At 34.4% G+C, this 26,068-nt stretch overlaps 1 protein-coding gene across 36 annotated transcripts in view; it reads right to left on the bottom strand.

Annotated features, from left to right (window-relative positions):
- Nucleotides 1-26,068, bottom strand: part of LOC123694735 (protein tramtrack, beta isoform) — a 437,925-nt gene that overhangs the window by 328,657 nt on the left and 83,200 nt on the right. The window contains exon 5 of one of the 36 annotated variants that reach the window (XM_045640263.1): nt 3,297-3,901. The exons of the other annotated variants lie outside the window; for them this stretch is intronic. Within the exon in view, the coding sequence (XP_045496219.1) occupies nt 3,654-3,901 (248 nt within the window). The 3' untranslated portion in view covers nt 3,297-3,653. Of the gene's footprint in view, nt 1-3,296; nt 3,902-26,068 lie in introns of those variants that run through there. 36 annotated transcript variants of the gene reach the window in all.

The raw sequence follows: 26,068 nt of genomic DNA on the forward strand, positions 1-26,068 counted from the left end.
TACAGCCATCGTTCCGCTTCACGCAGCGCCAGTACATTGCCCCGTCCACTCCGGAGTGGGATAGATTGTATCTTTGTTGTTGGTACACAACCACCGGCTTCCCTCGGCGGGAAACCGTAATCATCACCTCTGTGGATCAAGAAACGCCTTTGAAATGAAATTAAATTAAAATTTGTTTGTCAGAATTGTGGTAACAAAGTTTTTATAAAAATGTTTTTTTAATATAATATTAGCACAAATTCATATAGTATGACGAATTCAATAAATATGCAATAAACGGGTCTTTCGAATATAAATAAAAATAATCTTTCGTGGCTTTTTAAAACGTTAAAAATGTAATACAAAGGAAAATAATAGCGTCCCGGTAATCCACACACAAAATAATATAAAATTATCAAAAACATTACATACGGTTACGTAACACAAGTACATTTATATACACACACACATCTATCAAAATATATTTAGACCATTAAATTCTTATAGGCGCTTTTCACAATGGCCAGCTTTGGGCGACTAGAGGCAATCCCGATGTAGAGCGCCTAAATGTCAAACTCAAAACTCAAACTCAAACATTTATTTATTCAATTAGACTTCTTCGAGAAGCACTTTTGAAACGTCAATACATATTTTTATCATTTACCACCGATTCGGAAAGCAGTATCTATGGAGAAGAATCGGCAAGAAACTCCATAGTTGCTCTTTTAAATCATTTCAGTATTACAATTTAATTTTACAAAATATGTAAGTAACCGTACGTATATATTATCATAATATGCCAAAGAACTGTCTATGTGTTGTTTATTCATAATCGCTGTTATTGCGGCAAAATTCGACGTTCATTATATAAACAGGCGCCTAAAGGTGGTTTTCCACCACAGATGTGCGAGCATGCGTAGCGAGGGATGTGTTTGTAAAGTACCAATCATATCGCCTCATAGCGTTCGTAGCATATTGGTTATTTACAAACACATACCCCGCGACACATCCTCGCACATCTCTGTAGAAAAACACTCTTACATCGAAATTAATGATTATGCTCTCTCTTCTGCTTTACAATCATGTCGTCATATATAGTGACAGACGCTCGGCACCCCAGACCCCACTTCGCGCAAACAAACAGACTACGCGGGTGTCCCTCTCTATAACTACTGTGTCTATGGAAGCGATAAGGGCCAAGGATCAGTACGGGCCTTCCATTACGGGTTTGGATGTAGTGCGGTTCTGTAATAAAGAATAAAGAATATCTTTCACATATCTTAAAATAAAGTTCGATGGTTTTTTTTTTTAATATGAATCACTACATAGTATAAAACAAGCTCTCTGTGTCCCTATGTCCCTTTGTATGCATCTTTCAAATTACGCAAGGGATTTTGATGAGGTTTTTTATATAGATAGAGTAATTCAAGAGGAAGGTATTAGTATATAATTTATTAGGTTTTAGACAAAGCGGGCGAAGCCGCGGGCGGTAAGCTGGTATTTAAATAAGATAGTCAACAATTATTTCTTTCACTTACGTTTTAATTGCAAAAGCACCAGTTTCTCATTATAGTTTTAAAACCAAATTATACACAAACATATAGTGAAATAAAACATATTAATTATGTCAATCAATTACAACAATTTTATTGTATCCCCTGTTTCATATATTAAATTTTAAATTAAAAGTAACATTACTGTAAATAAATCAATCAATGGAATTTAAAAATGTCTCATTAAAAACATTTGAACATACCTATATTAGATTTGTTAACCGACTTCAAAAAAAAGGAGGAGGTTATCAATTCGGCCGGTATATTTTTTTTTTTTTTTATGTATGTACACCGATTACTCCCAGGTTTCTGAACCGATTTACGTGATTCTTTTTTTGTTCGATGCGGGATGGTGTCGAATTGGTCCCATAAAAATTTTATTCGGATAGGCCCAGTAGTTTTTATTTTATGAGCATTTTTGTCTGTAGGTATTTGTAAATTTTGCAAGTGCAAGTTTGAAGTCGGTTGTTTTTAACGCAGTTATCACTTGTTACACTAAGCAGACTTTTAAATTAAAGGAGGTACTGTTGAATATAACCTCCAACATTAAAAAGACCTTAGGGGTTAGACAAGTGGCTTTCTATTAGCGTAAAGTTTGATAGAATAGATTATGAATGTATGAGATTGACATAAGTTGTAGATAAACGTATCTCCAGCTTACGTCAATCTCATACATTCATAGTCTATTCTATCAAACTTTACGCTAATAGAAAGCCACTTGTCTAGGGAGGCAGGTGTTGAATTCAAATACGTTATTAATTATTTTAAATGTGCTATTTATTAAATAGGTTTAAAGTCGGTGCCAAGCACTAAGCACTTAGTATTAAGCCCGTGCATCGACATCAAGCCTTTTTAACGAGGTTTCTGTACGTAAATCGGTACACAACTGGAGTAATCGGTGTACACTGTACAATTGTACATATATATAAAAAAAACATACCGGCCGAATTGATAACCCTTTTTTTTTGAAGTCGGTTAAAAATCGCATCATTAAACACGAATACAATGTAAACTAATCCTTATCCTTAGAGTGATTGTGTTTTTCATTAGCACGGATTACAACCTGCTTGTACGTGTGAACGGTACTAGGACAGCCTTTGCTTTTCTTGACGCACCGCCAGTATTCTCCATTAGCACTGCTGCGAGCCAAATTGTATTTTACTTGTTTATACATAAGGGCTGGTCTCCCTTGTTTCGACGTGATAAACTTTATATCTGGTAACAATAAACGTGATCAGCATTATAATTCATATTTAGATGTAATAAGGTTTAAAATTCCATGATTTGGAAAATGAGATACAATTTCGCTTTCGTTCGTAGCAACGTTTCGTAGCGTTGTGTAGCAGTCGTAGCATATTAAGCAATTTGTTATTTTCGAAGTAATTTTCGTGTTAGAAGACATGCACACTTGTGCTAAATAAGTGTACAATAAACAAAACTGCATATAATATGATGTAAGTAACTGAAATTTGATTCGCTGAAAACGATGTATTTAAAATATTATTGGTATGACTTAGTAAACAATTCCTATCCTTACTAAATATTTATATATTTTTTCAGATAAATTGTAAGTTTTCTATAATTTCTCGTTTTAAAATAATAATTATAAATAATAATACGATTTATTTTTCTTAACTTCGATGTCTACAGTCCAACTATCTATATGAGTTGTATTTCTTTTCTGGCTCAAAAAGTGTTTTTTTATTTAAGCGTAATGTATAGGAAAATTTTATACAATATGTAAGTATAATTAAATCAACAAACTTCATGATAAAAATTGAATTTTATTTATTAACAAACAAATATAAATACAAACTTACAAAAAAAATATTTTGTCACTCATTAATAGAGTTTAATATTAAACTTAACTTTTTGAGTTTAACTTTCACATTCCTAAGAAATAAATTAAAATATTCATTGAGAAGAAAGTTTCAATACCATTAAAAGTAGCTGCTAATAATTTAATGAGCCCGTTGTGCGTTTCTTTTCCAAAGATCGAAAACCTGATTTTTTTTACAAACATCAAATCGAAAATTCGAGATCAATTCTACATTCGACAATGCACTTTAATACAAAACGACATATGTATCACTTTCACATACAAACATTGTACTCTATCACCTAACTAGTACGGTTCAGAATTGCCTGCACATGCGGCTTGATGCAGGGCAGGTGACTGCATATATGACTCTTCACGGCTTTTATAACCACATTTTGCATAACTAACACCGTTGCCCGGCAACCGTAGTTCTTCTTGACGCAGATCCACGTGGTCCTCAAGTTATCTTTCGATGTATAGTGCTTGTTATAGCGATAGCCTTGGTAATATAGTACTCGATGACCTTGGTTGGACACTTGGAATTCTACCACTGTAAAATAAAGTAGATTTTGGAACCATTTAGTATGTTCTACTTGTTTATATGTACATATTTATAGGAAGGTAGTTAGGAATTCTGCTTCTTACCGTCAGGTAATTATGATAGATTTAGTAGGTTTTTCTTGAGAAGCTACAACGTTAATACTGTATTAGTATTTTTTTTTAAGTGAAACTTCTTTATCGGGGTTGGAAAAAAAATTTAGTGTAACATTTTTCCGTTACGCGCCATCTTTTTCGTATCCCTATCACGCGTGATTCGACGTATTTCTGTAAAGTTGCATATAGTAAATTATTTTTTGAAAAATAAGGTCATAAAGAAGTTTCACTTCTTACGTGTGTACACTAGTACACGCACACATCTTTTTTTTAAGTTTTTTTTACCAAAAAAAATTTACTCTGTATAGCAATAAGTAGATGTTTATTATACACTCTTTCAACAAACGAACTCGAACAATATAATTTTATATGATTGTTACTATAATTCTGGCAATTTACTACTATTGGAACTAAATTACACAAATACTTATTCATATAAAACATCTTCATAATAAACTAAATAAATTATAAAGAGGCTGATTTAAAAACTACACTCATATGCACGAAAATTTACTGAATAATTTCATCTATCCTAAATGATAATAAATCCATTCTTTTCACGAAAAACTTTGGAAATTTACAAAAACACAACCAGAAATTTTTCACCAGACTATCAAAAATATATGCGACGATTTCATAATCTAAATCTATATTGTATTTTCTTGTGTTTGATTTTACGCGAGTATTATACATTTAGAAATTAGAGACTTACGGATTTTAAACGGGGTCTGTAATTTATAAGAGCAGGCGCAGATATGGCGAAGCGCAGCGCGGCGCATTTTTCACTGTCAAACTATTATCGACATTGTCTTCATTGAAATAATATTCAAAAATGCGCAGCGCGCTAATTTTAAATTGTTGATGTTTGATTTTGAATTTTATTTTAATGAGATCAATGTCGATAATAATTTAACAATGGGAAATGCGCTTCGCTGCGCCTCGCTATATCTGCGCCGGCCCTAGGAAGCTATAAACAAAACACCACATCAATGATTATGATTTTCCCGTATTCTGATGACCTGGTCTTCAAACGTGGTAAAATACGCTCGGCATTTAGCGGTCCTCCATTTGTCACATCTCCACGTCATCTTGTAGCCGTTACTGCTGACATTATGTAATAGATACCTATACCCGTTATAGATTTTAGCCAGATTCCCGCGCGCCGTCTTTTCGAGGGTAGATCCTGTAAACAATGTAAAGATAACAATTCTAGAACAATCCAGTTAATCTTATGAGCTACTGGTTGGTGTAAAACTGTTAATTAACAATAAAAACTTTTCTTAAGCACCAAAATAATCATCATCATCAACAAATTATCAACAATCTTGTAATAATTTGTTGATGATGATGACAAATGATGATGACAAATCAACGACAAACGTCCAGAATAAAAAGGTGTTTTACACATTTAAAATGTGTCATTAAAGTGAAACTTTTATTACATCGTCTCAAACTTTTTGGTCCGTGTAGCGCATGTCGCGTGACGCACGATACGTACGATAATTATCGTACAAATACGATAATTTTTAGTTAAATGTCTATAGTGTGAAAAAAAGTTTCACTTTTACCGTGGTTTCATAAAACCACACAACATTTTTTTTCTCTACTAACTCAATTGGTATTACCCAATGACCATACATTCATACAATTTTAGGAAGGATAGACTTATATCAACATGAAATAAGATATCAGTAAGATTATATAGACCGAAAGAGTGAAAATAAAGCTAGGAAGTTCCCACGTCGACAGATTTAAAAGAAGTAGCATTTCTATTAATAAGTCTTCATACTCGCAAATTGATTCCACCAAATAAGTGTAACCTCAAGGCCATAACAAAAATATCCTTTATTACATAACAATATTTCATCACCAATAAATTAATAACTGGTGATTAAACGAACTTACCTGTAAGTGAAGTTCAATCGAATTTATACTTGGCTTTGTCCGAGAGATAAGCAAATAATGGCGATCGCTGCGCGTTCCTACAAGTACTATAGCATTTGCTAATCTCGAAGGACGAAGCCAGGTATAATAAATATTCAATGTATGTGTTTCCCGCCAGAATTGACAACATAGTTCTCCGAGGTGACGATAAAAGCCCTACAGCGTCGTCCATCTTTGGAGCTGGTACATGCCCAGCGAATTTTGATATCGGTCTCGTCTCTTCGAGTGTGTATACCATATCTGTAGCCTCTGAAGACCAGCACGGGTTTACCTCTACATGATAACGTGAATATTGGTGCTGAAAGGAAATATGAATTAATATCACTTACTACTAAACAAAAAAAATTGCGCACAATTGAGCCCATGCGTACACAAACGTATTCGTTTTGTTTTTCGTTTGTGTGTTATTATTTACCTCTAAATTGACTGATTAACAAATTGTCATACATGCGGCGCCCAAACGGCTGAAGATAGGGATTCATTTTTGGAGGTGTTTCGTGGTGAGAAGGTGTTTTGGATAATTCGAATTACACATGAAAAAAGAAAATATCTGAGGCCTATCTTACATGATAAACTTTGGTGACAGAAAAATGAGTGAAGTTCTGTTACCCCACAAAATGAAAATGAAAATTACATATTATTTTTTATCGTTGCCCCACCCTGAGCCCATGGCTAGCTACGCCCATGTTAGTAATGGTATCAACGAAAAACGATCAAAAGAATATTTGTTTATGACTTTTCCTATATTATCTTCCCGTTACTCTAAACTTCATAGGGATTTGTGAAGATGCTGTAGGGTTCTACCAAATTGAATAAGAACAAAATGAAATTGTAAAAGACATTTATGACAAACCCAATTTAAATAAAAAAAAGAGGAATGTTAAAAAATTTTAAACTGCAGAATATACAAGACAAGTTTGACTTACAATAAAATTATATAAATAATACTTAACTCAATGACTAGATATTCACATAAATTCGACCTAAAACCTAAACATTTAACTTATATTTACAGTAGTGACAATAATTTTATAAATAAGAACATTGATGCTAGAATTTCTAATTCACATTGGGACTAGTAATATTCTGAACTTCTTAATATTTCTGAATATTCTTAATATTTGAGATCATCTCTTGTTTTGTTAGTTTCAAATATCAATTCAAAATAATTTAATTCAGTGAATACTGACAATAAACAAAATATATCGAGTCTCTGGAATGGCTTCATTGATTTTTTTAACTAATACAGCTATATTCACTTTACTATCATATTATCAACTCAGGATACGATGACGACTTTCTAACTTTAAGAGATCCATAGATAAAAAATAGCACTCTAAATCTGAGAACGATTCAAACTATGTATAGAGAATCATTTGTTTATCAAACATTTAAGACTCGACCATTCTTAAACAATTATTTACCTTACTTAATCAATTCTTTGGTGTATCAATGACTACATATCAATATATACATATAATATGTTGAATGTCTAAAAATAATTCTTTTAAACATTTATTTTAAATAAGAGGGAATAAAAGGTGGGTATGCGGTGTATACACAGAGCGAGAAGCCGCCGCGCGAAGCAATACGGATTTTACTACCCGATACGATTAGATCTATTCACTTTTATTCGAAAGAAAGCATTTGCGCATTCTTGCTCGCTCTGTGTGGCCTTCTAACTAGATCAAAATCGAGACAAAAAGCGACAATTTCAGTGTGTCATAACATAAGAATACAATCTATCTACCAATTTCTCGTAACATCAATGCGAATGTTGGTTATTTAGGCTTAGTATGATATTGTTGACAGTATGTATGGTTGCCCTGCACGATTTGCTCCTCGCTTTCACACACCGCCATAGAAGTCGCATCCCTCGACTGCCGGAGTTTTTGTAATACCTGTGTCCTTGGTACTCGATGACAGGCTTGCCGAACCGTGATAGGGTGTAAGCGGCAACTGAAATTTATATTTAAATAAGTTAATTAATACTTAATCTTTTAACACTTTTGTGTAGTTTATTATTATACAAGTACTGCATTCGCAATTATATTCTGCTATTACCATATTCAAGTCGGACAAGCAATCAGTCAGTTTGACCATATACAAGAAGATACATTATTATACTATACAATTGTTTTAAGAAGACAGGATAGTGTAGGGGTAAGTAACATACAGGGAACTTGCCATGAAATTGTATTATTTTTCCCTCAATAATAATAAGACTAAAACTAAATAAATAAAAAAAAAGAAAAATCAGAGGGAAACACGTGATTAATTTAATTTTGATAGTCGCTATAAATACGTATATATATCTAGAATTTAATATTATTCCATTTTTGCGAGTATTTAAACAAGGATTTATTAATTAGATAACACATATTACAAAAGCATCACAACAATTGACACGTATTACATATCACTGTTCCAATAAATCTTAAATATTATATTCCTAACATTCACATTTATCACTAAATTTGCATTCTATAGAAGGTGACCAGAATATCATCTCGTAGATCCTCTCAACCCATAGACTCCTTCGGCTTTATTTCATTAGAAATATATCTAAGTATTTTTTTTTTTTTTCAAATTTTAACGGATCTATTAAAAGATGAAAGTAATTATATCAGTATAATATTACGTTATCACATCTTATTGTCCCAAAGAAAAAGTTTTGTACTGCTTGAACTATAATTGCTTATAATCTATAATATAAAAATGAATCGCAAAATGTGTTGGTAAGCGCATAACTCGAGAACAACTGAACCGATTTCGTTAATTCTTTTTTTTATTACATTTCTTGAAGTACGAGGATGGTTCTTATGGAGAGAAAACGTAATGTACCACGGGCGAAGCCGGGGCGGACCGCTAGTATATATTTAAAATTTTAAAAGCACAATATAAGCTGAACATAACATATCCAGTGAAATCGGCAAATCTTCAATGATTATGGGGTGTTTGTTTAATGATCTCATTTTCGAATGTAACGATGGTTGCCGGGCAACCAGAGTGCACTTTCACGCAGATCCAGCGGACGCGGGGCTTCCCCCGACTCAAGCTCCACATGTTGAAACGGTAGGGACCTACCCTGATCACTGGTCTACCTTTCCTTGAAGAGTCGAATATTGGCTCTGAAACATCGACGCAGGTTTATCGGCAGAGATCAAAATATTAATTTTGTACTAGTATAATTTTATTATTTTGCATTATGGACCTACTTTAATATATCTACTTTGGTATTGATTGATTAAAATTTGAAGGATATCGTCTTCTCAGGTCATCTTAACCAACACGTGTAAAAATATACCCCTTAAACTACGATGCTTTATGCTCGATGAGTATTACTTTCATATATTCTTAGAATTTTGTTATTTTTGTTTTGAGTTCCGCAAATACAGTATCTTCTTAAGATGTTATTTCTACTATTGTTGTACTGGAATTAAGCCGATATGCTTCATACAATAAAATAGGGTTTCCCCGAAACGAAAGCATAAATAAAGATCCTGGAACATTAAGGCTGGTTGCAGAGCTTGACCGACCATCAGTGCGTACGTCAGTCGCGCTTGTCATATGTATGGAAATTCATAAAACCGTTCATAGCTAGACCGACCATACACGCATGTCATGCGCATTAGTGTCATAGTCATACACATTGTTGATGCGTATCGTCAGGACCGACGGTACGCACTGATGGTCGGTCAAGCTCTGCAACCAGCCTAAGGTGACTAAGTACGTAGAACAAATTAGATGTAGGTATTTGGTTTAATTAAAGAGATTATTACCCTAAAAGCAGTTCCATCACACACACATCATAGTTGTTTCAAACAGTTAAATAAAACATTCATATTTACAAAATAATTTTAATTGAAAACATGCCTGTATTTACATGCAACAGAACATAGTCAATGATTATGTACATTATACACATGAACGATTTCTTCGCCAATAGTCGAAAGTTTTGCTCGACATCCAAAATCTTCCTTATTACAAACCCACCTAGCTGGGGTATGATTATTCTTTCTTCTAAATTTATAAACTCCTATTTGTATCATTGGATTACCCTTTCTAGAGCTTATATATACAGCACCTGAAATCAATTCCATATACTTAGAAAATACACACAAAAATTGTATTGCAGTTCATTTTTATAAGCTTTTTTCAACTAAATATTATCTATTTGTTTGTTTCTTGTCAGAAAATGTTCGTTTACATTCCTATAATTTACGTTTATCTTAAAATCTACAACTCATAAAAGTGCAAACTATTTCATGAAATACGGGGTCATTAAAACACTATGTATATAAAAATGGGATTAGAAAGAACGAAAGAAAAGTTTATTTATTACGAAAACATCAGACTACCTCCTCGTGTCAATTTATTTGTGTACACTAATTACAAAAGCATTATCATAATTTTTTTTTATGAGAGTAGGCAAACGAGCATGTGGATCGCCTGATGGTAAGCAGTTCCACAGCCCATAGGCATCTACAGACATGTCCGAAGATGTGTGGCGACTAAATCATCAATGATTGTGTTCAGCTATACTCTTGACTATTTCATCTCCAGAGGTCGTCATCCTCGCTCGGCATCCTTGATAGTCCTTCTCACAAATCCACCTGGTGAGAGCACCCTTGCTGCTACCCCATCTATTGAACCTATACCTCCCTACCTTCATCACGGGACGACCTCGACTGGACAACGCGAATACGCACTCTGAAATTGTTTATTGAAGTCACGAAATTAGTTCTTATAATAAAGGACTCAACTACACAGTCATATCAGGGGGCTTTCACTCCGAAGTTTAGGTATGTTTCGCGCCGTTGCGCTGCTGAGTTGGCAGTCGGGCTCGGGTAGCCTGCAACTCACCGCCCGCACGCTCACTACGTTGGTCGCGTGACGTGTGTTCCTGTACTTATGATAAATCAGCGGCGAGTACTAACACTGGGCTATTATAGCTACACAGCTATAGCTATCATTTATACCCAAAGTTGACTTTTGTTTGGGAGTGAACCTTCTGTACGTAGTACTATTACATATTCTGTGGTTATATTGTTACTTTGGCTGAAGTAACAGTATATACCACTCAATATACTTAATTTTTAAGCAATAAAAACTAAATCTTACAATCAACGAAAAAAAGGTTTTTAGCACTGTTACTAATTGGATACTGTTTATTATGAATAACAACTTATTTAACAAATATTATAAAAAGACAAATTGTACAAAAACATTTAATGATTATGATCATAATTGTATTTAGCAATCTCATTTGCGATTGTAAACATTTTGGCTCGGCAGCCTGAATTCTCCTTGATACAGACCCATCTTAGTTTATCTCCAATACTGCCGGTCGCTTTTCTAAACCTGTATGTCCCTACTTGGATAACTGGGTTGCCCCTTTTAGATGTAGCGAAGATCGCACCTAAAACAACGTTGTTATATTAAATACTCCGTAGAATCCTTGGCGTTTTTAATAAAAGAGAAGAACATATTTTTATATAACATTTTTATAGATAACTATGAAAAGACAAATCTTTAACACGGACAGTGTTAAAGCTATTGTTATTTTTATAATAGAACAGTTACAAACTCAGAAAAGGTTGAAGACGACAAGAGAAAGAAAAATAAGACTTATTACAATAATGCACCTCTGTATTTCATGTCATTGTAACAATCTTTTACACCGATCAAGAATTAAAAATCCATAGTCCATACAAATGTTAACATTTTACTCGCATCCAGAAATAAACAGAAAACAAGCACAAAAAATTAAAAATAATTAATGGTTATGAGTACTGTTACATTTAGTTACATCACCATTGAATGTAAAAACTTTTGCCCTGCAACCGACTCCATTCTTAATGCATAGCCATCTTACTCTAGGTTCTTTGCATCCACTAGCCTTTCTAAATCTATAATCGCCTATTTGTATAATTGGGTTACCCCTTTGGGATGTCGTGAATATCACTAAAACAATTGGTTCATTATAGGTTATAAGGTAAAATACATAGGCACGAAAACTAACGTCTAAGTAAGTATTGACATAATTTATTTTCTAGTAGTTTATGTTTTGGATACAGAATATGTGGATAGCTCCATAATTATCAAAGTTAGTTCACAAATAGCATTCTTCATTAAAAGTGAAGTCCCATGTCCCCTAGTGGGATGAGGGGCAGATGCATTATACATCTGTTTCATCCGTCACTGATCGATTTTCTTTAGAGACAAGTAGTAGATCAGCCTTCTGTGTCCTACTAGACCCAGACATTTTTTTTCTGCGGCTCCGCCGGGAATCGAACCCAGGACCCTTGGATGCTACGCTCACGCGTCAACCACTGTACCAAGGAGGCGGTCAAGCAATTAAAATCATTTACAACGTCTATAATCGTAAATTACTCAACACCGATACAAGAAATAAAAATCCATCAATATAAATATTGAGATCATGTTTACTTGTTTCCAAAAGCATAAATAGAAATATTTAACACAAAAAAATACTTACATCCTATTTACTTGTTTCCGAAAGTACCTAATAGACAGAAAAAAACAAGCATCGATACAAAAACTTTCAATGGTTATGAATACTGTTATATTTAGCTATTTCACCATCTACTGTTAGTATTTTTGCTCTGCAACCGAAATTCTCCTTAATACACACCCATCTTATTTTAGGTGGTCTAGACCCAGTTGCCCGTTTAAATCTATGATTACCTATTTGTAAAAGTGGGTTACCACGCCGAGATGTAGTGACTGTCACTAAAACAAACGGTTATATTATAGCTTATAAGGTAAAAACCATAGACACGAAAACTAACGTCTAAGTCAGTATCGAAATAATTATTTATCTTGTAGTTTATCTTTTTGATAAGGAATATGTACAGTACAGCTAATAATAATCAAAATAAGTTCACAAATAGCATTATTCATGAATTTGACATTTTTGGTTTTACGGTATTAAAATGCTTTATAAATATTAATTTATAAAGAATAGAAAAAATATGATCACTAGGCGGGACTCGAACCCGCATCCTTTCGCGCCAAACCGGGGCAGATGCCTAACTAACTCAGCCACTCGTGACCCGCCAGAGCGATCGAATTTATTCTATTCTTTCAGTTTTATGTGTCTAAGGGACACACCGCGCGTCATCTATTGAATCCCGCCTCGTGATCAAATTTTTTCTATTCTTTATAAATTTATAGCATTATTCATTACAACGTCTTAAATTAAAAAAAAATAGTTAACTATCATAGAGATAATATGTACTACGTACGTAGTACATATTATCTCTATGTTAACTATTAAAATTATTTACATCGCCTATAATGATGGAATACTCGGCACCGATACAAGAAATATAAACTTCATCAATAGAAATATTGAGATAATATTTATTTGTTTCCAAAAGTATAAATAGGAATAACACAAAAAAATACTTACATCCTATTTACTTGTTTCACAAAGTACCTAATAGATAGAAAAAAAACAATCATCGATACAAAAAATCTTTAATGGTTATGAATACTGTTATATTTAGCTATTTTACCATCTACTGTTAGTATTTTTGCTCTGCAACCGAAATTCTCCTTAATACACACCCATCTTATTTTGGGTTCTCTAGATGAAGTTTTCCGTTTAAATCTATAAACACCTATTTGTATAAGTGGGTTACCTCGCAGAGATGTAGTGAATATCAGTAAAACAAACGGTTATATTATAAAAGGTAATAGATTTGAAATCAATTCTCAAATTAATTCTCAAAAAAATAGTATAATAAGTATTAAATCATTTTGTAGTTTTTTATTCTTGTTTACTATTCCAATTTGTAGATACACACTAAATAACGATCAAAAATTCATTACCAGAAAGTAACAACTTAAAAAATTGTACAAATAATGCAGATAATTATATAATATGTATATACAATTAGAATTGTTTTATAGCCGCATAAGGCGCATGTCTATCGTTTCTTTAAAATATATAAAAATACGTGTGGCACTCGAGGACTACCGCGGTAAAGCTATTGCATAGCATCGCATTGCTGTACCGCGGGTTGGAAAATTCCGTAACGAAAAACCTAACACTACCCGTGTTAGGTTTTTTCGTTACGGAATTTTTACATTCGGTCGCCGCGCTCAAAGTCTGAGATAAAAGCTATGCAATAGCTTAATATCAGTGTTATTAAGACTTGTTTTTAATTAAATAGAAAATAGTATCGTTCAATATTAATGGTTATGATTACTGTTATATTTAGCGATCAGATTTTCTATAGTATAAACTTTGGCTCGGCAACCTGACTTTTCTTTAATGCAGACCCATCTTGTTTTTGGTCCGAGACAACCCGTTGCTTTACTGAACCTGTATTCGCCTATTTGTATGACTGGGTTGCCTCTCCGAGAGGTACTGAAAATTGCACCTAAAACGACAATTTCGTTAATTAAAATCTTTGTAAATAATGAAGCAAATAAAATAATAATAAATATTTCAGGACAAATTTCACACACGGCACGATCTGATCCCATACTAAGCTTTCGCTTGTGTTATGGAAACCAGATGGCTGATAAACATACATATATAATTTTAAATAAATACATATATATAGATAATTAACACCCAAATACAGAGCAAACATCTATGTTCATCACACAAATATTTGCCCAGGGTGGGAATCGAACCCACGACCTCTGGCTTGGAAGGCAGGGCCACTACCAACCAAGCCAACCGGTCAGTAATAAATCTTTAAATTATAGTTTTGTTTCCTAATTCTTAGGAATTCATTACCTAATTCTTACATAGTATACCTAAAACAAAGTCCCTTTGTATGCTTAAATCTTTAAAACTACGCAACGGATTTTGATGCGGTTTTTTTAAGAGATAGAGTGATTCAAGAGGAAGGTTTTAGTATATAATTTATTAGGTTTTAGACAAAGCGGGCGAAGCCTTTATATAGGATCTTTTAATTTGAATACCTAGATAAAATTAAAATCAAATCGAATATTCAAATGTTTATTTCACTTTTTCGTTACTAATTTACTATATTTAGTAAAAGCATAACCACATTACCGTGCATGAAACATCATTTTCCTGCAATGCCAAATTCTAAGAAAATAATTCACAAATTTCGAGCTACCAGTATAGTTGTCCCTTTCTTTTGTTCCGAATACCATGAGATAGAGCTACACTGCTACATTCTATTATTGCTGCTTTACGAAAATGACTGAGAAGCAGACCTTTATGGCTGGAGTCACAACTTCTAGATATGTTATATTTAGCTTGTAAATATGTATATAAATAATAGTGTTATGATATTATATACGTCAAAAAGTGTCGAATAGACTATCAGCAAGTGTGAAACCGGCCTAGTCTCACATAAAAATATACATATTAATAGTGTACACATAAATCATTTTAGATATCAGTCCTTAAAACCCACCATTCGATTTTCTTCTTATTAAATTGCACGTTACTTATTCAATCAAATTATCTAGTGAGTCAGTTTATCCGCATCTTTGAGACCAGGGTTTCGATTTATACAACAATTTAATAAAATAATACTTTACTCTGAATAAGACTAAAAACATTGACTTACTTCGTACTTATTGGAAGCATTTAATTTACACAACGCTTACATGCTGCAAATATTTATATTTGCAGCATGTAAGCGTATATATGACTGTATAAATGTAAAGCCGGTTGCAGAGCTTCACCGACCGTCAGTGCGTACGTCAGTCGCGCTTGTCATATGTATGGAAATTCATAAAACCGTTCATAGCTAGACCGACCATACGCACGCGTATTTCCATACATATGACAAGCGCGACTGACGTACGCACATACATATGACAAGCGCGACTGACGTACGCACTGATGGTCGGTGAAGCTCTACAACCGGCCTTAACAATACAAAATGAGACAGTTGTTGCAAATTACACACGATTAGGCAAGGAAGGAGGATTTCACTCCATCACTATTATTAGATATTATATTTATCCATTACTATTCTATATTCATTCTTATATGATTATAATACTGTTTCAAATATCAAAGTTTATTTCTTATTTAATATAAGCTTAACTATACAATTAAAATTACTAATAAATGCAATTAACGCTAAGAGCATCAAAAACTATGAGAAAGTGACTATATTACTCATAGAAAATTTTACAAAATTAATATTTTGAACTTTAAATATGTCTTATAATATATTTACGGTTTTCCTAAATCTACTAATATCACAAATACAATATACAGTAAAATTCTTGATAATAATGTGGCTGTTTAGAATGACATATATTATAATTAAAATTATATTGTGTATAAGCATTTTGAGTATTACTAGTATTACGTAATACTACATTCAGAATATATTATATACCTTGCATTTATTTAAAGCAATTTATATACACACACTTTGCTCTTATTTCAAAATTTCTCAGAACCAATATTCATGATTATTTGAAAGACGATTTATTGCTTACAACCCGGAAAATATAAAATTATAATATTAAATTAGTTATAATATATGTATAATATAGGAAAAAAGACAACCATATCGCTAATAGCGACTTAAATCGACAACCTGCGATTAAAATAAAATACTATAAAATAATACTTTGAATAATAGTTACCATTTATAAATATTACTTTGTAGATAAACCACATAATCCGTTATCATAATAAAAAATATCTTAAAGATAGTTGTGACTGCACACATACACACACAAACATACTTGACCAATGGAAGAGCAGCATTTATCAAAATACTACGATATAATAAATTTGCGAAACGCCATTGGTCAGCGCCACCTCATCTCCAAAAACAAAACATTCACCACACATTCGAATTCTACAATTGAAAAGCAATAAATAACTAGACTCACAATCAAGCTCAAAAATTTCCAAAGCAAAACTATGCCTACTTTCTATTAGGCAGAGTTTTCTAATAAGCATAATATACTGTTAGACGTAACTTTTGATTTAATATTTTTGTGGATGAATAGTTGTCAATGTAGTTGTCAATATATTTTCAAGTCTTAGCATGCTTAGCTGTCGAATACTATAAAAAGACGCTTTCCTTTGTCTCATGGCGCATCCGTACGAATCGTGCCTAGGGGTGGGACGTTGTTTAATAAACAACGAATGTTTATACGACGTTCGACCCAACTACCCACACTTTACTAATAGTCGTAGACTTGCTGCGATTTGTTATCAACTACCTACATCAATTGGGTAGCTATGTAGAATCGCAGTACATTCTTATTACATACAAACTAATATTTAACCCGGCCGGTGTTATTTCTTATAATACAATAAATAGACTTAAAACATTACCACAACGAAATAAGGTGCTAATTTGCATGAAACGGTATAAGATGTTTAGTGTCATCTACACAGCGCTCGAACATTTTTGATCGTTTAATAGATGCGTCTAACTGTTCATCGAAAATATACAGCAGTCGCTGCTACATCCCAGATCACATGTGTGTGTGGAAGTTCTTCAGCTTGACTATGACGTTGTCCACGGTGGTGACGGTTGCCCGGCAACCGGCCTGGTTCTTCACACAGGTCCACCGCACGTGGCTGCCTCTGCTGTAGCTCCATCTATTGTAGCGGTATTTGCCGACCACCATAACTGGGTTGCCGAAACGGGTTGTTTCGAATCTCACTGTAAAGTCATGTTCTGTTAGTAAAGTTAAATAATTTTACAAAATTATTAAAAAAAAATGCTGTGTGGTTTTATCAAACCACGGTAAAAATGAAACTTTTTTTCACACTATAGACATTTAACTAAAAATTATCGTATTTGTACGATAATTATCGTACGTATCGTGCGTCACGCGACATGCGCTACACAGACCAAAAAGTTTGAGACGATGTAATAAAAGTTTCACTTTAATAATAAGTAGAAAAGGAATTGATTCATATGGTATATTCATTCGACATAATGTATGATGGGGTCGATTTAAAGAATATACAAAATTCGCAATAATAGGCATATAATTACAATATAATTATGGTCCATGTCAATTAAACATAGGTACTAATAAATGTTAATTGATAAGTTGATACAATTTTGTAAGAAAAAGAATCTATTTTCATATGTTCAATCAATAGCTCCGAAACTCTATTATTGCATGCATTAAATTTCAAAGAACATTATTTTTTTTATTACATTTAATTGTACTACTTACATCAAAAGGTCTTATGGCAAATGCAGAAATGTCCAAGAACATTCAAATTTTTAAATCTACACTAAGTAATACTGACTACATTTCATATTTTCACGAACACACTTTCAGACCAGCCAACCCTATTAATTTGTCACTTTTGTATTCAATCTTACCTTACATTTATTTAAAAACCCAAGCTCAAGTTAATGCTTATTTAAATTGTTACATTACTTCGTATATAACGCTAGAGCCTTCGCCACCAAAATTTGGAATAAAATTTGATAAAAATTTAATATAATTTTTGAATAAAACCTAAAAAATCGTTTTATTTTAACAAACAGCAGAACTTTATTTTCAGGTTAACTATAACTTGTATGAAACTAAAATTGGATAATGAGTAAATTCAATGCATGTGGCGAATGAAGCGACTGCAGCGCTTCGTCTTTCTGACTTCAGCGGCGTGGACTCTTCATATAAAAAGTACCAAGAACGTTAGTGATAAGAATAAATCTCTTTGGAAGAGTACGCTGACTCCTGACATACAGATTTTTACCTAGTTTGGGAGTCAGACTTAAATATTTCAAGATTGAGAGAAAAAGAATTTTAATTATCCATACTAATATTATAAATGCGAAAGTAACTCTGTCTGTCTGTCTGTTACTCAATCACGCCTTAACTACTGAACCAATTTGCATGAAATTTGCTATAGTGATATTTTGACACCCGAGAAAGGACATAGGCTACTTTTTACCCCGGGACATAGGATAGGTTTTATCCTGGAAATCCCACGGGAACGGATACTATGCGGGTTTTTCTTTGACTGCGCGGGCGAAACCGCGGGTGGAAAGCTAGTTTATTATAAATTATAATATGTACGTGACAGCACACTAAAGCGATTGCAACTCCTCGTCTATCGTACTCCAATGGTGAACTCAAACTACGTACGCACCAAGGACGCTCAATGATTATGATCATTCAAGACCTTTATAACCACATCATCTATCATCAGAACAGTGGCTTTGCATCCAAACTTCGCTCTAACACAGTTCCAACGGGACTTTGGCATCTTGCTCGAACTGTGTTTATTGTATCTATATTGGCCCATACAAAGCGCTTGACTGCCTCTATTTGTAGAATCGAAATATACTGAAAATTATGCAAGAAGAACACATTTATAATTTCAAACATAATTAATAGAAGAACGCAAAAAGCAGTACCTTTTATATCTCCGTTACTCTTATTTAATAGGAAAATTAATGTCAATACACAAATGTCAAAATATATATATTTATTATTTATTACAAGCATTTTTGCTGTTGTTGTATGCAACAAAAGTAATGAAATTAAACCGTTTCCCTTACAATAAATTCGTTATATTTACATAAGAAATTATGAACATTTATTATTTTCTAAATAAAATGCTACACTAAATAAAACAGACATAATTTAACATTACAAATAAACAACATTAATTAACAAATTAAACAACATGAGAACACACAACAATCTATTTTTAATCAAAACCTCGAAAATTGATTCCAAATCTAATTCGTAACAACACAAAACCTTAAAGGAATCATATAGGGTAAAAGTAATGACCGCTATGTATTAAATATAGATCTGTCTTTTTTCCATCGTGGAAGTAATCAGTAGTAGTCTTATAGCAGTAGTTTGTTAACTGGACTTAAGAATGTTTAAAGCGTAGAAAATTTTCGATTACAAGGCGGGAATCGAACCCACATCTTTAGCCGAACCGTGACAAAGCCTCTTGGCCGTGAGCAACCGAATATCTTTTAGTCTTTCGGGTTTATGTGCCTAAAACACCCCACGTCATTTATAATTGATTTAATATGAAGCATTTGAATGCAGTAAAACTAAAATTTTATGGGTGCTTTTCCACCAATAATTTACGAGGATGTGTAGCGAGGAATGTGTTCAAACTAAATGAGGCGATGTGATTGCTTCTTTACAGACACATCCCACGCTACCCCGTAGTCCTAATCGTGCGTATGAGTCATGGTCCTAGAGATGACCTCATCATCAAAGGTGACGACCTTCGCCCGACAGCCCCTCGACTTCTTGGTGCACAGCCAGGTTATCTTGTGGTCCCTTGCGCGGGTCCCGTGCACACCGTATCGGAATTTACCGATGCATAATATGCTCTTACCGTTTCTCGAGGGTACGAACGTTATTTCTGAAAATATAAATCTTTAAATTCCAATTTGGTTTAGAGTACATGAAAATTTTCACTCATAAATATAAATAAACAATAGATATTGAAATTTGGTAGTTATAGATACACCAGTTGCTAATAAGCAAAGCAGTAAGTAATGTAGGTACATAATATTTTTTATTTTCACGTCGCTATTACATCAACTACATTCAATGTGAAAATAGTTATCAAGTAACTATTCCAATTAATAACATTTTCAGTCCTTGACACCGATGGGTTGATGATATGAAGAAAATTAAAATCAAACAACTAAATATTTGAACAATCAATATATTTAACATTTAGTATAAAACATTTTATTTTTAAGTTATGGATAACGTCTTTCGAAGATAACAAAACGCATTTATTCATTAATTTTAATAAGTTACAATTTGCCTTTTTTATTTTAACTAAAAAACCGGACGGTGATAATAATACTCTACCTAATACAAAAACTTATAAGTTTAACAAAACATCATTCATATTCCTTCACTCTAATTACAATTAGTAACAGATCTAAATAAATTGTAAGCACCCTTGCAAATCTGAGGTAACACACGTAAAAATATCTCACCTTCAATGATTATGATTCCTATCAGCTCTTATGATCCTATTATTAAACGTATAAGCTAGTGCCCTACACCCTTTAGGGTTCTTTGTACACCTCCATCTAAACTGTGGCCCTGCGCTGCGAACTTTATTAAACCTGTATGGGCCCATAATGATGACTTGTGTCCCGTTTTTGGATGTTGAAAACTTTGCTGGTACATCTGAAATAAATTCTATAAATATTCGTCAATAAGAAATATTACCAGGGGCCTTAGACAAACGTACGTAACGCCATGGAATAGAAACTGCTAACGCTAATTATTGACATAAGCTCATGACATTTTGGTAATGGTTCGATCACACTACCAACGACGCAGACGACCACGACCAAAGTTCCAATCTTGCCGAAATTTGTTCAAAATCAATATTAAAATCTCCCGTCATTCTGGTACTCAGGAATAAAAAAATTCGAGGTCAATCAATAAAAAGAAATAGGGTTTTTTGCGATTTTCGCCGAGACGGTAAGTTTATCATACAATCACCTGAACCAAAATTGTATATAATCTAATTATCTATAAAAAAGGTTAAATACATTTTTTTCTAGGAGCCACCGTTTCTATGAAAAACCTCTTTGTTTATCCATTGATCTCAAAATTTTTTTTTCCAAACACCAATACGACAGGAAATTCTTAAATTTCATTTTTAATTGTGTTTTGCACAATTTTATTTAATTGCGACTGGATGAAAATTTTGTTCGGGGTCGTCGTTGTCGTTGGTAGGGTGACCGAATCCTTATGCAAAACATCATACGCTTATGTCAATTTCTATCGATAGCGTATTCTATTCCTTGGCGTTTTGCCGTTTGGCTAAGGCCCCAGGGGCCTTAGACAAACGTACGTAACGCCATGGAATAGAAACTGGTAACGCTAATTATTGACATAAGCTCATGACATTTTGGTAATGGTTCGATCACACTACCAACGACGCAGACGACTACGACCAAAGTTCCAATCTTGCCGAAATTTGTTCAAAATCAATATTAAAATCTCCCGTCATTCTGGTACTCAGGAATAAAAAAATTCGAGGTCAATTAATAAAAAGAAATAGGGTTTTTTGCGATTTTCGCCGAGACGGTAAGTTTATCATACAATCACCTGAACCAAAATTGTATATAATCTAATTATCTATAAAAAAGGTTAAATACATTTTTTTCTAGGAGCCACCGTTTCTATGAAAAACCTGTTTGTTTATCCATTGATCTCAAAATTTTTTTTTCCAAACACCAATACCACAGGAAATTCTTAAATTTCATTTTTAATTGTGTTTTGCACAATTTTATTTAATTGCGACTGGATGAAAATTTTGTACGTGGTCGTCGTTGTCGTTGGTAGGGTGACCGAATCCTTATGCAAAACATCATACGCTTATGTCAATTTATATCGATAGCGTATTCTATTCCTTGGCGCTTTGACGTTTGGCTAAGGCCCCAGGGGCCTTAGACAAACGTACGTAACGCCATGGAATAGAAACTGCTAACGCTTCTTCTTCTTCTTCTCTTAATTAATGGCTCCACCCAATAGAAAGGGACTTCGCCAATGTCCAGTATATATGGGAGAGACAGGATTCAAATTTCAGCCAGTTAGACTTGTTCGGTTGTGACATTTAACATTTGGAACTGAGTGGGAAAATGCAGAAATTTTGATCAACTTGGAGCGGCTAGAACAAACACATAAGACAATACAGGTTATATATATTACAGACTACAGGATACACTAATATAGTTTATAAATATAATAAGGGGTTAATACTTTAGTTTGTTAAAGGAAATAAATTTAGATAAAATTTCAACAAATTTGGAAGGCACTAATGTCAACAAACATTTAAAATTTGTGGGACGAGGGATTTCAGGAGGGAGGACGTCCAGTAATGAAGAACGAAGCTTGGTACATTCAAAGAATAGGTGGTCAGTAGTACCTTCATCCAATCCACACTCACAAATAGAGTGATCACGTACTCTAATTTTCGCCAGGTGGACAGGAGTACAAGCATGGCCGAAGCGGAGTCGACAGATAGTGGATGTTACTAGTTTGTCAAATTTGCGAAAACGGAAAAACCACGGTTTGTGTGGAATAGTAGGCTGAATATCCCAATAGAATTTACCTTTTGTGCGGCTGGACTCTTGCCAAAGATTCAACCACTTCCCATCCAAGCGCAATTTTGATAGTGGAACAAGGTCTTGACTATAATTACTGAAGTGAGTATTGCAACCCACTTGCGTAGCAGACTTAGCCAAAGAGTCAGCCATCTCATTACCCCCTATACCAGTATGACCTGGTATGTAAGTGATTTGAATGTGGAGACCCTTGTTGAGGCAATTTAGGAGAACCACACGTATTCTTAAAATCAAGGGGTGACAGGATTTAGATCGAAAAGGATTAGATAGAAGGGCTTGGAGGCAGCTTAATGAGTCGGAAAATATAACCGCTTTATCAAGGTTGTGAGAGTTAATGAAATTGAGGGCTTCGAGAATGCCTGTAGCTTCACCAGTGTAGACAGTAGATAAAGGGGGGCACTTAAACTGAAGAATAATGCTGGATTGAGGGTACCAAACAGCGACTCCCACACATGACATATCGGACATTTTTGAGGCATCGGTAAAAAAGAGGTGCCAATTGGGCCATTTATTGGATACAATTTCATTAAATGTAGCATTTGCATTAATTGTATCTTTAGTTATGCCACAATTTAAAAGGATGGGTGGATTGTACGTAAGGGACTGGAAGTTAACGGAGAAGAGAGGATAAAGTTCAAACTGAACAGTAGGATCAGGCAGACGGGTTAATCTTATAAAGCTTTTTAGTAAACAAGAAAAATTAGCAGAGGGTCGGAGATTTTGACTAGTGGAGATTTGAAGGAGATTATGGAGTTTGGGCCAAAGGATATGGGAAGAGTTATAGATGGATTTAAAAAAATATTTATCACACAGATACTGTCTGCGAAGAGCTAGGGGAGGGTCAACACACTCAACCTGCAGGGCGTTAACCGGGGTAGATTTCATTGCTCCGGTAATCAAGCGTAGACAACGAGATTGCACTTTGTCTAGTTTATTCAGTGCCGTCTTATTGCATGGATCGAGTATGAAAGAAGCATAGTCTAAGTGACTACGCACCACAGCATTATAAATAAGTTTCTGACAGTATGGGTGGGCCCCCCACCATACTCCTGCCAGGGATCGTAATATATTAATCCCCTTTTCGCATTTTTGACTGATGTAGTTAACATGAGGGGAACCAGATAACCTTGAATCCAATATAACGCCTAGATACTTAACTTTATTAGTGACTGGAATTGGTTCATCGTCCAGTAATAAGGTTGGTGCGGGGATGTGGCGCTTTTTAGTGAAAACTACAACACAGCATTTTGGTACAGATACAGTCATACCATGATCCGACAGCCAATCACGCAGATACGACAAAGCTGAATTAAGGCGCGAGGTGATTTCATCCATGTCATGGGACTGAGCAAATAAGGTTATGTCGTCTGCATATTGAAGTATGTCACAGAATGATGTGACCGTCGTGTCCAAGTTGAAAGTGTAGATAGCATATAGAAGAGGACTTAATACCGATCCTTGAGGGAGCCCCTTCCAGGTAAGCCTAGTGGAAGAAATATGAGAGTTATGACGCACTTGAATGGATCTTGACATTAAAAGATTGCAGATAAATCGTATCATCCTCACTGGGATACTCAGCTGTAACAATTTGCTTCTGAGTACCGGAAGAAGTACACTGTCGTAGGCTGACGCTATATCTAAAAAAACGCCTACCAAATACTGCTTTCTTTCAAAGGCTGATCGAATGTCAGTGGATAAAATGCCTAAACAATCCAGTACACTCATACCCTTTCTAAATCCAAATTGAGACCTGGATAACAGTCCCCTATTTTCTACAAGCCACTCAAGTCTATTTTTAACCATGTGTTCAGCTATCTTAGACAGACACGAAGAAAGAGCGATTGGTCGATAGGAGTCGGCACAAGAGGCTTGTTTGCCTGGTTTTAGTAAAGGAATTATGAGATGTGATTTCCAAGAATCAGGGATGTGACCGAATTCATAAAATAAATTTACTAAATTTAAAAAGTACTGTTTGGCTATGGGACCGGATTGGCGTATGAAAGAATAAGGAATGCCATCTAATCCGGGAGAAGAGTCTGAGAGGCCACTGAGGGCTACATTTAGCTCTTCCAGGGAGAATATGGCTTCCATATTGTTATCATGAGACGAGACGAGCGGACCAGTGGCCATAGGGAAAGAATCTAACGAAGGAACAAAGGGAGGGGAGAACTTATCAGCAAATTCTTCAAGCCACCCTGAGGAGTTATTGGAATCTATGTCGTTATAAGAAAGAGAGCCACGAAATTTGCGTATGTTCTTCCAAATAACTGTTGCAGGTGTTCTAGGTGACAGACTCTCACAAAATGTTTGCCAGCCTGCTTTCTTTTTATTTTTAAGAAAAAGCTTGGTACGCGCTGCTATTCTTTTATAGTATATAAAATTTTCAACGGACATGGAAGCATTATACTGAATTTCGGCCTCTCTCCTTGAGTTGACAGAAGTTGAGCATTCATCGTCCCACCATGGCGGAGAGACTTTGCGAGAACCAGAGTTAGAAACGGACTTAAGGGGGATGTTATTCGCTGCTGCGTTTTTAATACAATCCACAAAGTCCGAATAAGTACATAGATTATTATCAAGAGAAACGGAAGGAAGGGACTCAACCAAATTGTCAAGACCAGTAGCATAATCCTGCCAGTTTGCTTTACAAAGTCTGTACATGAGTAAGGGTGGAAAAGGGGAAGTCAATGGGATAACAGACTGGGAAAGAGAAGAAAGAAGAGGAAAATGGTCGCTACCGTGAGTACTAGAAAGGGTTAAATTAGTAAGGGACGGAGCCAAGGAGGAAGAACAAATACATAGATCAACTACAGAGGAGAGACTCTGATTAGGAAGGACTCTCCTAGTGGGAGAACCATCGTTAATTACACAAAGGTCAAGGTCATCAAGCAGATCCATTAACAGGTGCCCAAATGTATTGCAGACAGAAGATCCCCAAGAAGTATGCTGAGCATTAAAATCACCCAATACTAAAAGAGGAGACGGTACGGAGGAAAAAATAAGTGAAAGATCAGGTA

The sequence above is a fragment of the Colias croceus genome, chromosome 10 (genome assembly GCF_905220415.1).
Source record: "Colias croceus chromosome 10, ilColCroc2.1".
Taxonomy (NCBI): Eukaryota; Metazoa; Arthropoda; class Insecta; order Lepidoptera; family Pieridae; genus Colias; species Colias croceus.